The sequence below is a fragment of the Chrysemys picta genome, chromosome 13 (genome assembly GCF_011386835.1).
Source record: "Chrysemys picta bellii isolate R12L10 chromosome 13, ASM1138683v2, whole genome shotgun sequence".
Lineage (NCBI taxonomy): Eukaryota > Metazoa > Chordata > Testudines > Emydidae > Chrysemys > Chrysemys picta.
The window spans coordinates 48,246,227-48,263,894 of NC_088803.1; the positions used below are offsets into that span (position 1 = coordinate 48,246,227).

Below are 17,668 nucleotides of genomic sequence, written 5' to 3' on the forward strand. Positions count from 1 at the left end.
ACAACTGTAGGCTAAACCAGTGTTTCTCAACAACCGGTACGTGGACCGACACTGGTCCCTGAGATCTCCCTGACACAGTTTAGGAAGGAGCAAGCTAGTCCCCGGTACCAAAAAGTTTGAGAAACACTGATCTAAACTACATGCACAGGCACTATCTTTTGATTCTTCCCCTTAAACTTGTATTATTGCTTATAAACTGCTCACTCTGCATCACTGCTCACTTGTTTATTGTCCAGTGTTTCCTCATCTTTGTCTTCTCTGAGCTTTTCTTATTTTCCTCTTATTTTAGTCCCATGTTGGCTTCCTCATATGTCCCTATAATGTTCATCTTTGTTTCCTTTTCTTGCTCATAGCAAGTCTAATACAGTATCTCTGTTTCAAATCTATTTCCTGTTGTCCTAGTTTTATCTCGGTTTCCTTTCTGTTTTATTCCATTTCCTTTCTCCTCTGTCAATCAGCTTCTTTGTGTTTTTCCCTCTATTCTCTCCTTATGCAAAGTAGCCGTGGCAGAGTGCAGGACCAGGACTAGAACCAGTCTTCAGCTCTCTGTGTAGGCACACACACAGCTTATGTCTATACTATGGCCTAGGGGTGTAATTCCCCTGCTTGTGTACACATATACTCGCACTAGCTCTCATCAAGCTAGTGTGACTATAAAGAGCAGTGTGGCCAAGGTAGCATGGGTAGCAGCAGTGGAGGCAGGGCTGAGCTGTGTCTCATCTGCTACTTCCCATGTTACCGCAGCTACACTGCTATTTATAGTCACAGTAGCTTGATGAGAGAATCACACCCTTAGCTCATAGTGTAAACGTAGCCGCACACACACACAGGCCAAAATCCAGTTTAATTGGAAATTGTTTTCTGGAAACGTAAAGCAGGAAATGTCAATGAACAATTGACCTAAATAAGATACAGGTAACATCTGATTACTGAGAGTCAGAATTTCTCTGTGCTGTTTTCAGTTAGCATTTAGCTGGAGGAGTGTGGGAGACAGAAAGGGCCATGATACCAATTGGCAATGTTTGGGAGTTATTGAATGATGCTATTGCACGTGACGTTTGAAGTTCTGTTTTAACTGAATGTACAGGAGTTGGATCTTGGAGAAATGCTCTGTGTTAGTTGTGATGCACTTTTTTTGTAGAAGCTGAGTATAACACCAGCAACTATATGTTTACTTCCTCAACCTCTCCAAGTATCATTCTTAGAGACAACTACAGGCGACAGGTTATACCCACACAATGCAAACAAAAATAATAGCTGCTGCAGAACCATAATCCTGTTGCTAAGGGTCATTTGTGAATTTTAGAATCATTAACTTCCTCTGCACATGAAAAGGAGGATTGAAACAGAGATGCACAGGAGAATTTACCTCATACAATAGCCAACTTTGATTGACTCTAAGCAACTATTCACACAGGGCAACACCAAAGCAGTTCACCAGGGGTTAAGTACGTTTTGTGAAGAATATTGCATTGAACCGATTTCCACCTTGTTATTAAATGAAATTCTTGACCGAGTGCCATTTTTGGAGGTCATGACTCGCCACACGGAAATTAAATTCAAAAACTGCATTTAAATAATGTTAAGGGAGCTGTATCTAAACTTCAGTGCTTCACACTCCACAGGCCTCACCGAAACAAAACTCTGATTGACCTCAGGGGAGCTTTGCCTGAGTGAGGGCTGCAGGATCAGTTCATTGGCCTTGAACATTCCTTAATGTGCCTAGTCCCTGGAGAACACATGGCAAATAATTAGAGGTGGGCAAACCAGATCATATAAAATAAGAGCCAGTCTAGACCTGAATGTATTTTTATGCATCTTAAAAAATGAGTCAGTTGTCCCTTTTATTAAAAAAAAAAAAACCAACTGTACATGCTTCTGTGTTTTCTGGTTTGCTTTGAGAGAAGAGGAAATGCCCTAAAGGGAAGTTGTTTTAGAGGAATGGATCACATCTGTAAACGAGGCAGCTTTAGATGAATGGGCTGATGTGTCAGTTACAAGGGCAAAAGGCAGCTTAATTTTATAGGAGCACTGTTCCAGTTTTATGTTAATTAGGGGTGGGACTCTGGCACATTTACTCATGTTCTATAGAGTAAGAGGATTCCATTGAGATATGTAGAATTACCTGTAGAATAAGGTGCCACTCAGTGAGGTCCAAGTAGCCTGACTCTGCTCCTGAGAAAGCACGTACTGCTTAATACATGATGCTATTCTCGCAGCCAGCAACCACCAAGAATGAAACCAATATGATGAAACAGTCGATCAGTGAATTGCGGCTTGGTTCCTGGTTCAGAAAGGCTTCATAAAAGTAGCATTTTTTTTCTACTTCCCTCTGCCGATTTCTATCGCATATTCCACTTTAGTAGTGCACATGAAAAAGTCCACTGGTGTCAATCCAATAGAGATTTAAACAGAATATACAAGAGACACGCTTGATAAATAGTTTGCTGGGGCTGATCAGAGTAGGGGAGTTTTATACAAAGTTGATAAACATCTGTTTTATGAGGATTGCTCATTGGTATATCAGGCATGCACAATGTACTGATCTCCAAAACAAAGAGCTGAGGTCAATATTACATTCCTGCCTTTTGGATTACCTGCGGGGAGGAAGCGTTGATTTGCATCACAACTTTAACATTGTTTTAGCTTTGGAAAGGGAGGAAGTTAACTGCGTTTCATTTAGTGCTTTTAAACAATAATCCTTTCAAAAGATGAAAAAGTCCCCATGCCACATGCACTAAGATGATGTAAACATAAGTGTACAGTTTTTAAGTAGCATGTTATTGGCTTATTAAAATATTAGTAGACCGTGAATGCTATGACAACCCATTGTCCCTATTCTGCACAGGTGAGTAGATCCTGCTCAGGGTCTCAGTGAAGTCAACAGGACTATTTGCATGAGTAAGGGCTACCCATATGGGTAAGCGTTGCGGGATCAGACTTTAATATATAGCAGGCCTTATCCCTGGGAAATGGTGAGTTTCCTCAGCTCCCAGTGAATTCAAGAATTGAGGACATCCAGGACTTCTCAGGAGTTGTGCAGCAGCTGCCCTGGATCCAAACCCATTCATATTTTGTATTGGGCACTACCTCTCAGGATCAGTCCCTACATGTGTTAGCAATAGAAGACGGGGTAGATCCTCCGATGGTGTCACTGGAACTACCTTGATTTACACCAGTTGAGGATCTGACGCATACACCTTCACTCTGCAGGCAAAAATGGCTCTCCTGTGATGGAATAACTACTGTCCTATTGTTCTATTTTCTTTTGAGCGTAGAAGATAGGAGCTAGCACACAATATACACAATCAGCCATATGTTTTCTAGTCAAGAGATTAGTCATTACGCTTCCAAATAAAATGCAGTCATGCAGATTAATTTCTTTCATGTTACAGTTAAGGGAAATGATTGGGGGAAAAAATAAAAGGTCATCCCTGGAAGAATATTCAAGGAATTAAACTGATTCTAACTGTTGGAGAGAACGGTTGCAATAGGGTCCTATGAAATTACATTATAGGAATTTACCATTTTTCTTTCTTTCTTTTCTTTCTTGATTGTTTGGGCGTAAAGAAATCATATACGGCACAGTGGTAGTCACTCATAAATATCTAAATGCCCAAAACGTGTGATGCAGAGACCCCGCATTAAAACTGGCCAGAAAACAGAACTTCCCTCCCACTGAAAATGTTTCAATTTGTTAGGGGGAAAAAAAATCTCAATTCAGGGCGAAAAGTGAATAATTTGAAATGTTTCATGGGATGAAAAATTCCATTTCAGGAGAATCAAAATGGAGGCTGACCAACTTCCTGGTGCCCAACTCCACAGGCAGCCAGCTTTCCGAGGAGTAGGTAGCATGGAGCGGCTGCTGCTCAGGGAACCAGAGCAGACAGCCCTGGGAAGCAGCTGCCCCGGGAGTTCAGAAGCTGCCTGGGAAACATACGGAGGCTGGTCCACCTACCTGCCTGCCTGGTTTCCATCGAAAGTTTTGATGGAATCAATACGCTCCCACATTGTGATTTCATCTAATCAGCATTTTCCAGCAGAAAAGAGTTCCATCCGAAATGTTTTGACCAGCTCTACTTATGTGACATCTAGTTCCATGGCAGTAGTTTTGCCCCCATTCCACATTCTCTCCAAAGCAATAAGCAACTGTCAAGTGATTTTGACATAAAACACACATGCACATCATCTGTCTGTATGGAGAGCTCTGATGAGTCCATCACTCGCTGTCATTCCAGAGATAACCAGTATGTTCCAAATTGCTTTTGGCAGGACTTTTCATTACACATAACAGCCTCAGAGGGGAGCAATTGGAGTAGGCTAATAGAGTTACATGACAGAATTTCAAGCCAGTTAACAAAAGAAATCCCAGCAAAGCAGTGTAGATTTCCTAATTCAATATCCCAGATAGAGGAGGAGAACTGAGACTGTCAAGCAAGCCCGGGGCTTTTTCTGTATCCAACAGAAGGATCACTGCTGAATCATCTTTCTGCATAAATATGGCACATGGCAAATTGTCTGGAATGTCTGCTTTCCCCTAATAAATTCCAGTTATTTGCTAAACATACTAGTTAAACTTAAATTGTGACCCACTTTGTCTGGCCTGTGGTGATTGCTGCTTTACAGTAGGACGATAAGGTCTTTATGAAAGTACTTAGAGCAGGAAATAAACTTATTAGGTTTGCATTGTAGAATAGTAAACGTGTGACACACAGGAGTGCTGGTGTGAGACACAGCTTTATTTCCTGACCCCAGTCACCTGGTCCGGATCAGGGTTACAAAGATTAAGATCACTGCTTACTGGTCTAATTCCCATAAACTGGAATGAGAATTGAGTGTATTCAGCAGCTAGCCGAATCAGGATCTAGCAGGGTATTTATTGATATGTTGTCCTTCAATTCTGACCCAATTCTGAAAGGTGCTGAGCACCCTCAGATTGTATTGCCCTGAATGGGAATTGAGGGCACTCAACACCTTGCAGACACAAGCCCCGAATTTTCAAAACTCACCATCTAAATTGCACCCACAGAATTTGTGATTTCACCATTTGTGTCTGCAAGACCCACGTTATTTTGTACCTATGATGTCAATGACTGCACATGCGACACCCGTTGTGCATATGCAGGTCCCTGTTTACTTATGTAAATATCAGCTAGGTGGGCACAACAGATGCATTCGCAAAGTCTGCAGGTGCAATCCAGGTATTCAATTTGGAAAATCATCATTCTACATGGATAGGCAAGTGGAAAAAATATTGAGAAACCCCTACAACATGGATCACGCTCAGTGGACAAACTCACGATTTTCCACTTCCAAGGGAGGAGACTGCTGACAGGGGATGCTACCCAACAACGTTCGTCCAATAGTCCCCACCCTGAGTAGGTGGAGAGGGAGTGGTCAGAGAGGGGTGCGGCTCCTTGGCGCCATGGCTGAATCAGCATGAGGAGAGAAGCATGTTGCATTTTTAAAGAGCTGTATCAACTATTTCCTTTCTTTTTTCTTCCAGTGAAAGGTGGGGCAGCTGGGTACCACCCTTATGCAAGGATGAGCCTAAAGACCCCCCTCTAGCCCTTTAGATTCAAAGAGACAATAACAAAGTAAAACTGCACCACCCAATGCAATTGCATCATTTTTGTCTTTTCTGTATGCCTCTTGGACTCGACAGATCATTATTGCTGCTTCTGAAGAACCCTACCTTCATCTTCCTCTGTTTAGCTGGAGCAACTGAAGCCACGCTCATTGCGGGAATGTCTACTTTTGGACCCAAGTTCCTTGAGTCACAGTATAGTTTAAGTGCCTCTGAAGCTGCTACCTTGTTTGGTAAGAAAAGAGATTTTCAATCATGTCCATGTAAATTTTATATTGTCTAAAAATACTAAAATCTCATGATCAAGGAGATGATCTCTTTTATCACAGAGTCAAATGCAGTACTGACACTATGCGGTAATTACACTGTGTGTATCATGTAAAATGTGGCTGCAATCTTAAATATAAATGGCTCTTTCCGACCCAGCAGACCTGCACCGTGTGTATAGTCAGTGTTATAGCTACTAACTTTAGTGGGAAATGTTTTTCCAACTTTTACACCAGTTGGTCCTGCCAAACCAACACACAGTGAGCTGGGGTTTGTTGCTTTTTGTGCACCATCAAGAGAACTGTCAATAGTGGTATCTAAGTATTTACTCAAGTGCAAATGAGGAGAGCATCTGAGCTGCAGAACCTGTATTACTGGTAACATACAGCTGGAAAGAACCCAGCTTCACTCTCAGACCCCAGGCTGAGTTTGCAGGCCAGCCAATTAGAAAAAAAAATATATATATATACACACATATACACATAGGTTAATATCTTTAAATTGGAAAACTGAGCAAATTTGATCTGAATTCAGTGGGATACAATAAACATGCTATTCTTGGAGAGTCATTTTTCAGGGCAGAACTGCACTATATGCGGAAAATATTTCTTTATTTTCTCAGATTTTCCCAGAGCTGCTACTGAAGGCAGAAGGTTTCTTTTCTTTTCTTTTCTTTTCTTTTCTTTTCTTTTCTTTTCTTTTCTTTTCAAGTCCTATAAATTCCTATCAAGAAAGAAGCATAGGCCAGTGGCACAGAAGGAGTTACAATTGTGCCAACTCCGTAGTGTATTTATTCAGACAAATAGAAACTCCCTTCCTGATATTTATAGGTTTGGTTTTTTCCCCCTAGGTTATCTTGTTGTGCCAGCGGGGGGAGGAGGCACATTCCTGGGAGGATTCATCGTGAATAAGTTTAAGCTTCGCTGTTCCGGAATCATCAAATTGTGTTTACTTTGCACAGTGACAAGTCTCCTGGCTGTTTTCATATTTTTCATTCATTGCCCTAACATGCCTATGGCGGGAGTAACACAGATGTACAACCGAAGGTAATAATAATGATCACAGTTCCCGTCAGTCGTGTGTTGTGATGGTACAGAAACACAAGGATAAACCTGAGTAATCAACACTGAGATTAATATTAATGCACTACAGAATAATGTCGCTGCATGGTTGCAAAGCCAACCTTATAGGCATGTTCCAAGTGTATGACTACACACAGCCTAGCACCTTCCAGCATCCCACTATCTTAGCATCCCCTCTCACACACCCCTGTGCCCTCCTTCTCCTCTTAGGTCTGATCTACACTTGGGGGTGGGAGGGTTGATCTAAGTTAAGCAACTTCAGCTACGTGAATAAAGTAGCTGAAATCGAGGTACTTAGATCTACTCACCGCAGTGTCTTCACTGCGATGAGTCGACTGCTGCCGCTCCCCCCGTCAACTCCACCCGCGCCTCTCACTCCGGGTGGAGTACTGGAGTCGACAGGAGAGCGCTCGGCGGTCAATTTATCGCGTCTAGGCTAGACGCAATAAATCGTTTCCCGCTGGATCGATCGCTGCCCATCGATCCAGCGGGTAATGTAAACAAGCCCTTATTCCACCCCACCCAGCCCTGGAAGATATGGTTAAAGGAACATCTGCTGACTAATCCACTGTTTCCTTTAGCATCTTACTGGAAAGCAGCCTAAACCTGACAGCAGCGTGCAACACTGAATGTGACTGTCTAAGGGAGATCTACAGTCCAGTCTGTGGAAGTGATGACATCATGTATTACTCTGCCTGCTATGCAGGGTGCAAAAAAAAGTCAATCCTCGATAGTGGCAAGACGGTACGGTTTGAAGAACCCAGGTGTTAGCAAAGAACATTAGTTAGCATATCCATTCATAAAATCTGGCCAGCCTTGATGAAGTTACATTAAGTTTATTCAGGTTTTGAGTTTTGCTTTAAAGCTGATATAAACTTATATAAGGACCCCCTGTGAATACATAGCATTCCTGAGCGTTGGGCACCAACTGAGATGCAAGTACTCTGGTTATGCTTCTCTGCTCTGCACTGACCTAGTCCTGCTGTTCCATTTTGGAGTTTGAAGTTCCAAATGTTATTACTTAGGAGTCTAGACTCCATGCAATGGGTCAGATTCTGCTCTCAGCTGCACTGATGTAAATCCTGCATAACTCATAGATTCATAGATTTTACGGCCAGAAGGGACCACCATGATCATCTAGTCTGACCTCCTGCACATCGTAGACCACAGAACCTCCCCCACCCACGCGTGTAATAGACCCCCAACCTATGGCTGAGTTACTGAAGCCCTCACATCATGATTTAAAGAACAGAGAATCCACCATTTACTCTAGTTCAAACCCACTTGTGCCCCGTGCTCCCTCGCTGCAGAGGAAGGCTAAACCCCCCCAGGATATCTGCCAATCTGACTTGGGGGAAATTCCTTCCTGACCCCAAATATGATGATCAGTTAGCTCCTGAACATGTTGGCAAGACCCACCTGGGAAAGAATTCACTGTAGTAACTCAGAACCCTCTCCATCTGGTGTCCCATCTCCTACAGAGGTTGGAGATATTTGCTACTAGCAGTTGCAGATGGACCACATGCCACTGTAGGCAGTTTCATCATACCATACCCTCCATACATTTATCAAGCTCAGTCTTGAAACCAGTTAAGTTTTTTGCCCCCACTTCATTCCTCTGATGGTCAGAAATCTTCATCTAATTTCAAGCCTATATTTGTTGATAACTGAACTGAGCTCTGAATTTACACGGGTAGAACTGGGAACTGAATTTGTCCCATTGTGTGCACATAATTCCCATTCTCAGAGCAAAGTTTGTCCCATTGTGTGCTCTTAATCCCCTGTTAGTATTTTGTGCACATAGGGGACAGTGTGTGGGAGGGTGTTCATGCTATGCAATAACTAATGTTTCCAGAGTTCAGAGCAGTCTCGTGAAGTTCATTGCCACCCGACCTGATAATATCTGCACTGGAAATGGTCATAAGGCCAAATTCTTGGCCCTGCTGTGGTTGCCTTATTCTGCTCCAGGAGCAAAACCCAGCTGTAAAAACAGCTGATCTGACCATGTGCAATTCTAGTTATGGCCCAAATGATGCCTATAGAAACACTGTCTCTTTGGGAAATTGACAAGGTGTTTGTTTCCCAGGTTTACTATGAATGTAGCTGTGTCCTGGAGAATGATCCCAGTGGTTCTGCCCAAGCGATTCCAGGGAAATGCACTTCCTCCTGTGAGAGAACTGTCCTGCTGCTTTTCATGTTTTTTGTGATTTTCTTTACATTCCTATGCAGTATTCCGGCGCTGACCGCAACTCTACGGTAAGCAGCGGAACCTTCTCTTTACCGTACAAAGCCCCCGTTTCAGCAGGAAGTAATTGAATGCAAATGTTTTCATTTTATCCTAGCAATGGTGATACAGGGCCTGATGAAAATGGCCCAGTTTTCAGGGTGTTGAAGATATCGAGCGTGATTCTCCATTCAGTCCGGTTGTGAGCACAATCTGAGCACTTGCGCCTGTATGTAGCTCATTTGTGCCCTCAGTGAGGTAGTTAGATGTGCAAATATCCAGATTTGCCCTCACAATTCCCAAAAGCGTGGACACAAATTTTGCGGGTGCACATTATGTCCACAAAAAGGGAGAATGAGCCTCATTCTGGCTGAAAATATATCCCTTTATCATCAGAGTACACTGTTTGATGGTATTATGGGGTGTGGAGAGGCACTTCTCTTTGGTGCTGGTGAGCTGCTACTACTTCATGTCAACATTTTAAAATTCGAACTTTGTGTACTCTAGGTGCGTCTCCGACCAACAGAGATCATTTGCACTAGGAATCCAGTGGATTGTAGTAAGAACTCTAGGTATAGTATGGAGTGAATGTGTATGTCTTTCCTATTGTATTTGTAAAACACTTATCTCAGGAGTGTCCGTGGGCCAAATACAGATAGTTTAAGGGCAGGGGAATGGGGATACGTGATGTTTGAGTGGAGGATGTTTTCTCTCACCTATCTACACTATTCATAAACATCCAATCCTGTTTGCATGTAATTTGCAAACAGGAAAAAAAAAGAGCTAAATTTTGCAGCTAGATTGTTCACGGTGAATAGCTCACCCAGCTCTAGAGATAACTTAATACAGAACAGCAAAGCTTCATACAATATCATACAATAGCTTGAGTTTAGTAAATTCAGGGCGCCAGGCAGGACACCAAAAGTTCCTGGGGGTCCTGGTGGGGATGCAGATTTGAACTCTTACCAAGTGTCATGTGCTGAAGTGAGATCTCTTGTTAACCATGTAAGCTGGCTGTTGGACGGAAAACTAAAACTCCCATAACATGTTTCCAAAGGAGTAAACAATAGCAGTGAGCAACTGCTCATTCCAAAAAGAAAATGGGCTGTGTTGTCCAAGGCCCTGGATAACTACATAAGTCATTGCTGAATTCATAGGCTGGGGTTTTCAAAGGAGCTGATGGGCATTAGTCACCCAACTCAGTAGGGTTTGGGTGCCTAACTCCTTTAGGCTCTTTTGGAAATTCCAGCCATACAGGTTGCAGTGTAGCTTACTCAGTCACTGTACCTGCAAAACCCGACACATTGTTTCGAAAGTGCTTTGGGCTACCTTGAGGATGATAGATAGAAGTTATATCAACTGATGTTCCATTCTGTCTTCATGCAGGAGCCATTCCCGGTCCTATTGCCTTTGGCTCAATGATTGATCTATCATGTCTGGTGTGGCAGAACCAGTGTGGAGAACAAGGTTCTTGCTACGTTTACCAGAACTCCGCCATGAGCCGATACACTCTGGTTGCTGGAATTGTCTACAAGGTGATGCCCAGTTACTATTTCACTTTCACATCTCCTAGCCTGTGCTTTTTGCTGATGACTGGTTAGATGAGCAGCGCCAACTGTGGCAGAATTTTGGAAACCTCTGTTATGCTGTTCTGATCACAGCATGAATCCTATCTTCACGCAACTTTGGCATGAAAACACAGCAAAGTGTTTGTCCCTACATGCAAATATTCCATTTATGATTCACAATTTAACAACTCTCTGGGTACCATCATTCTCCTGACTTCATATTATTTTCCAAGCTAAATGTTTTTCCTCTAAAATTTTAGGGGGAAGACTCCACAAAACCCACATTTTATTAAAATCACTCACTCTAGAAGTGGAGTTGAGTATATAAATGCAGTCTGTTAGCTAGTGTGTCTCAGGTCACTCTGCTCATGCTGTAAAGAAGAGTTAATAGCCATTCTCTGATCACTGCTCGAAAATGTCAAGAGGGTGAATGTTTCAGTATTTATGAGCAGAAAGCATTGTTTTAGCTCTGTCCAAATTGGCACCTAGCTTGCAGGTCACAATAGGAATCAGCAGCTGTGATGAGAAGGTATGTGTATAGCAATGCTAGTATACATGGCAAAATACTATAGGTCAGATCCTCAGCTGCTCTAAATCCATGTACTCAGAGCAATGTGGTTCCAGGTGTTTTAAATGGCTGGAGCATTCCTCTAAGGTCCCAGTGCACTACTGTCATGGAATCAGGTGATCAGAGAATCTAGCCCCTGCTACATGCAGTTCCTGGGCATGCAGGGTTGTACACTCCCCAATTCAGTCTTCCCCCAGCTACTTAGCAAACATACCTACTGGTGACAATGAGGCCTTCGAAGCCATGGAATTGCCCCTTGATGTATTCACAATCTCGCAAGCTGGGAACTTGAATCATACATAATTGTCAAGAACAAGGTAAAGAGCAGACCTGCCCCCCCCCCAATCCAAACAGTCCTTCATTTAAAAACAAATCCCAGCTGCAAGAAAACCAGTTTGTTTCCAAAATAATGGCACGGTTCTAGCCACGGTCCTTTTTACATACAGGGTTTGATGCTATGTGATGATAGGTCATGACTGCAAAGTTCAGCTTCAGAGCTGAACTTTCCTGAAGCTGCAGTGGTTAAAATGGAGGTTTTGGGGTCAGTCTGTTAGAAAGATGACAATGGGAGGCCATGTGTGAAGTTTATAGGTGATCTTCATCATCGTCAGGGATTGTTTGATGTGGATGAATCCCCCTCCATAATGCTAATGGGTAGTCACTACCCCCTACAGCATAGTACAGTGTCGGTCTAAAAAGTATGACCATAAATTGTGTGTGTAATGGCATGAACTTTTACTTGTAATTTGCATCATGCTAAGCACTACTCACCATGGTACCAAGAGCTTCTAAAATAAGGCTTTCGGGCCTCACCCTTATGCAATCTTGCTTTGCTGCCTCTACATTCAAGGGAACTATGCAGATTAACTGGCTGCTCACTGAGGTTTCATGCGCATTTCTAAAAAGTAGGCATGCACACCTGCTCATAATCAACTGGAGCATATTCCCAGAGCCACATACTAATATATTTTCCCAGCTAATCTCTTCCTTGTCTTTATAATCCAGCCAAATCCTCCTGCACAGCTCACCTGCATGTCAGATTGTCTTTATGACTCCCTCGTAACATGTTCAAACTCTTTGAATCTGGATCTGGGAAGCTTGGAGGGAGCTACTCAGCCGCTGTTAATTGACGTAGCTCCATTGGCACTAGCAACACTACTGTCTTCACGGTTGCTATGCTGATTTTCATCAGTTGAGGATCTGGCCCTGGGTTTTTAAATAAGTTAGAGTCATGCTGGGTATTAAAAGTGGCTCTACCAGTAACAGGGGATGTCTTGATGATTACAGGTGGTTGGAACAGTCTTCTTCCTGCTGGCCTGTTTCCTTTACAAACCGCCTCCCGCAGAATCCCTACCAGGGAGCTCAGCTGCTTCGGAAAATGGGAACTGTGTCCTCCAAGAGAACAAATCATCTCTCCAGACCCAAGCTGCTGACTAGCACTGTAAATACTGCAAGGGACTTTCTCAGCCTCAGAAATACCATGTCAAGATATTGTTCTATTCCTGTTTTTATGATTACTATTATTATTACTATTGCTTTACACTTTTGTGTTTCTATTTAAAGAAGGATATTTGAAGTAAGTTCTGGTTTGGCATAACATTTTCTGAATGGCAGAAGCACATGAGAGGATCTGTGCATTGATGCCATATGAGGATCTGTGCATTGGTGCTAGACACTGTTATTTTACTCACTGGTATCTTTATAGCACTTCTATAACAAACCTGAACCACACTAAAGGGTACCACTGTGGGACAAATTCTCAGCTGGTGTAAACTGTTGGATTATTTGTGGTCCTTGAGCTATTGTGCTGTTTGACACAGAAATACATAAGATATGGATCTATGCAATGTTTTGTTTATTCTGCTCTGTAAAGACATTGTTTTTAAGTACGCAGAAAAATCAGAACTAATTTAATTTTTCTTAGACTGCTAGTTTAAAGAGAAACCTAACATAGCGACAGACTTTATTGTATGAAGCTAATGAAAAGATCACCCAGATTCTCAGCTGATGTAACTAGACATAGCTCTGATTTCAGTGGAGCTACGCTGATTTGCACCAGAGGATGATCTGATCCATTGTTTGCAAATAAACTGGGCCACATTTTCAAAAACGCCCTTTAAATATGCACTGCAGTATTAACCGTATGTTGTTGGAAAGACCAAGCAATGAATTTTCAGCATCTAATGGCCAGATTTCTGGGTGGCTGTCTCACCCGCACCCACGAAATCAGGCAGGTGTCAAAATCTTATTTGGCTCTTCAAATGGTTGCACAAGCAAAAATTACAGGTAACAATTCAGCACTTGGATTGAGGCCCCTCTGAAGATGCAGGCCCCTGAAGTCCTTACCCTGCATAAAACTGTAGTGAAGAATTCTAGGACAATCACTAACAAGCTGTTTAATCAACATGTAATGGTCACTACAAAATATTTAGAAAGATTTTGTAGCTACTTTGTATATTTTTTTATATTTATGTTTTTGTAAAAGGGTAAAGAAGGTTGAAAAGCTGTTTATAGTTTTTTCGCAAAGGACCAAACTTTCCCGAGCACAGCCGTCACCATTAAACACGGCCATATACCATGCCTGGTGTTTCCCATTCTACTGAGGGTGCTACTGTGGTGGAGATACGGGGTTGAAGTAAAATGTCCGTTCTCTCCTTGACACTCACTGGGAATGGGCTCTGAATAAGAGTTCCTCTGCCATCCATGAATCCTCCTCCTCCACCAAGGCCATGCAGAAGCAGCCATTAAAAGGCCCATATTTACCAACCGTTGTCACACCACAGTGTCTAGGGATGTCTACACAGCATTTTGGAGCAAACCTCTCAGCCTCAGGCTAGTCGCACTATTGCTCTACAAATAGCTGTATAGTAAACCACACATCGAAGTTGTGGCACGGGCTGGAGCTTGGGCTCTGAATCCCCCAGCCCCAGCCGCAACTTCAGCAGCTTCAGCCCGAGCTGCAAGTTTAAAGCACTGTCTATACCGCAACTTTTAGAGCCATTGATCTGGGCTGAAAGGCTCACTCCAAAATGCCATGTACTCCTACCGTGAGAGAGAATAGCTAGTATTGGGAAACACTGCAATGTCTCTGGTATCATAGCATGGTAACTACTGCTGAACACCGACATTCTGGAAGGCATCCCTGGTCAGGAGCTCTGGGTAGTCATGGACCCATTGGTAGTGCCTGCCCAGAATAAACCCCTACGCACTGGTGCATACAGAGCCCTTGCGGTATTCTGGGTGTGGTGTCCCCCTCTCTGCTGCTTGACACCCACTCCCCATTTTACACACCTGTGGGGGCTTAAGGGGAGTGACTAGGCCCAAAGAGATTAACCTTGACCAATAGTAAATGGTTCTTCATGCCCGTCAACAGTTTTCTCAGGCACCTATGAGCAAGACAACCACTATCTCAGGAGTCTGCCACTCCAGTACACTAGAAACAAGAAACTCTTCCAACACTTTGGGTACAAGCAGTAGCCTGGTGAGTTGCATGACGTAATTTTGGGGAAATATTTTGTGCATAATGTACTTATGATGTTAGAAGTTTTTATAAATATGATATGCTTTAGTGGTGTTTATAAAATGAAATTTGTTTGAATTTATCATTTCAAGAGCAAAAGAATAGTGGTGTTTTATGATGTTAACGTGGGACTGAAAATCCTTGATTTTAATTAAATGGCAAAAAAAACCCTGTTCCTATTAGGGCAACATTTGTATATAAAAAATATGTACGTGCACCTGGTATCTGAAAGGACATTTCCCCATCTCATGTGAAGTATTGTATTCCTATGATTTCACAGAAATATAAGCAATATTTAACAGGTCCTTTGTGTGTGGCTTGATCAGCTTCATTTCATTCTGAATGGTGCTTTTGAGGCAAATGGAATGAATTAGCTTAGCCATACCTATAATGTAGTCACAACTGGAAAAGTTGGGGCGTAGACACCTGCACCTCTCAATGAAACCAGTGAGAACTGTGGTGCTAAGCAACTCTCTGGACACAATACTTTTTAGTGCCAGATAGCTCTTTGGATTGTGATTGAAGTTTTGATACACCACCGCTTTGGTTCTCTTTTTAACTACTAACACTTTCTTCCTGCGCTCATGGAGGAAGGTTACACAAGTGGGAGTAAGGGAATGGTTGGGGTTAGGGAATGTGGTCCAACACAGATCGAAGACAATGGAAAGCCTCCTGTTGACTTAATTGGGCATCGGACCTGGATCAAGATAAGCAGACACCTAAGAGGAGCTATCTGATTCTGTTTCAGAGAAGGTCCATTCTGCCACTAGACTTCTTCCATCTGTCTAGTACCTTTGGGGAAAAAGAACACTATGAGGCCAGCTCGGGTCAGTGGGCTTTTATGGAGAGAAGACTTGGTGACATGGGAATTGGATTTCCTGAACTTCTTAGGATTCATCTTACAATACTGAGCTCAGAACACAACTAGGTTTCTTGGTACTGCTCATCACTAGTTGAGATAACGTGGAAGGACAACAGCAATTCCTAAAATCAAAATGTATGGAAAAATCTAAGAACCTGGGACAACCTTAGGTCAAGGACAAGGGTGGCAAACAAGAGCCTCTTCTTGGATCTTTGTGGGAAAAGGAGGATAGGGCAGAGTGTGAGCACAACCAAACGAAACAGAATGTCAGTGTGCTTTTGCTCTGAGGAGAGATTTCTCTTCTGCGCTCAGCCCAGTTGGGACTCATTTCATTTTCTTTTCCTTGTGCCAACCTGAATGCAATGATAGGTTTATTTTTAGAAAACAAAACAGTTTTTTTTCTTGTGCCAAGTGCATTATTGTCAAATATCGAGGGACACATCATCAGCTGGCGTAAAGTGAGGTAGCACCAGCAGAGTCAATCGAGCTACGGCACTTTTTCATTCGCTGGGGACCCGGCCCTGATTCTGCATAAGCAGGACCAGCTGCCTTGCAAGGGCAAAACAAGAGGTCTTTGGTTATCAGAGAAGAACAAAATGAGCAAGATCAGACCCTCACTTTCCCCCCAGTGAATTGTTTTAGGACCTGATCTTGAAATTGGAGCTGTACACACACAGCTCCGGGTCTACGAGGAGCTGCACTGACGTCAGCAGTGCTCCATGTGAGTGGAAAGGTCATCGAGCATTGATTCAACTGCAGGATCAGGGCCTTCGTTAACAATTACCACCTGCTAGGCCGAATTTTGACTCTTGCTCTTTCTTTTGTTCTTCTTGATGACGAGGACAAATAACAGCTTTGTTGGGCTTGACAGCCCTCTCCAGGTTCTTGGATGTTTAAAGCATGGCATTGGTGAACCACAGTGTACAATACAGCTACATTAAGAGATACGAAGGCAATCAGATTGCAAATGTCTTTAAATTCATTATGTATATGTGTAATATAAACACCTGCATTGTTTTTGTATTGGTGCATTGAAATAAAATATTAAATTAAAATGGCTTTTTAAGATCTAGTGCTGATTTTCTGGCAGGCCTTCAGCTGTTTCCGTATTTTGGCTACCGTTAAATTATGGCACGTCATACTTGGCTCAGCAGGCTCCCAAACTATGGCATTCCATAATTACATTTGTCATGGCTTCAAATGAGACTAACTACATGTCAAGTCCCTTTTATTCTTGTATCAATAAAATATTTTACTAGATCAGTCGGGTTTCCTTCTCCAGGCTCTCTCCACTCAGGTTTCATGGGAAAACTAAGAGCAGCTTTTCCAATGGCGCAGATGATTCATTACAGTGTTTTAGTTAGAGACAGGCCTAAGCTGTAAAATTTGGATCCAAATTTCAATTCTTCCGCACCCCGCACTTCCCCAAACCTAAAGTTAGGGGTGTTTGGATCTGAGATCTTGGCTTGATGCATTACAGAGATACAACCCTAGTATAAATGTCGAATCTGCATATAAGACCAGATTGCAGGACTTATGGGGACAGCTCCATGTTCTACTAGACTTCTCTGATTTCAAGAACACTGCGGTGTTTTAAGGTGTCACAAATGAGTGGAGCCATCTGGCTGGATTTATCAGGCCTAATCCACTGTATCATCATGTCCACTATTACTGGACAGGAAAACAAAGGAGCATGTCAAATTCGCTTCTGGGTTTCTTTATTGTTTCCATAGCACACACGTCCTGGGAGGTAGGGGGGGAAAGCATGTGTTTTTAATTGGCTCACCATAAAAATAATTATAGAGTTAATTTATGGACAAAGTTTTCACATAGTATTGAGCTTATTATATGAAACCCAGAACATCTGTGGTAATGTCTGTCCATCTCCACTGAGCTCGCCCGTCCATAACCTGTCTCTTGAACACATATTTATGGCTTTGTTGTGGCTCTGTGAGCATCTGCCACAGTGGGAGTGGATTCAGAGGGGCGC

General features: G+C 42.7%; 1 protein-coding gene across 6 annotated transcripts in view; it reads left to right on the top strand.

Moving 5' to 3' along the window:
* Nucleotides 1–16,737, top strand: part of SLCO4A1 (solute carrier organic anion transporter family member 4A1) — a 48,021-nt gene extending 31,284 nt beyond the window's left edge. For all 6 annotated transcript variants that reach the window (XM_065566130.1, XM_008178593.3, XM_005302900.3 and 3 more), the window contains 7 exons: nucleotides 5,666–5,820; nucleotides 6,705–6,900; nucleotides 7,518–7,680; nucleotides 9,023–9,192; nucleotides 9,668–9,732; nucleotides 10,547–10,695; nucleotides 12,584–16,737. In XM_065566130.1, coding sequence (XP_065422202.1) covers nucleotides 5,666–5,820; nucleotides 6,705–6,900; nucleotides 7,518–7,680; nucleotides 9,023–9,192; nucleotides 9,668–9,732; nucleotides 10,547–10,695; nucleotides 12,584–12,733 — 1,048 coding nt within the window. In that variant the 3' untranslated portion in view covers nucleotides 12,734–16,737. The remainder of the gene's footprint in view (nucleotides 1–5,665; nucleotides 5,821–6,704; nucleotides 6,901–7,517; nucleotides 7,681–9,022; nucleotides 9,193–9,667; nucleotides 9,733–10,546; nucleotides 10,696–12,583) is intronic.
* The last annotated feature ends 931 nt before the right edge of the window (nucleotides 16,738–17,668 follow it).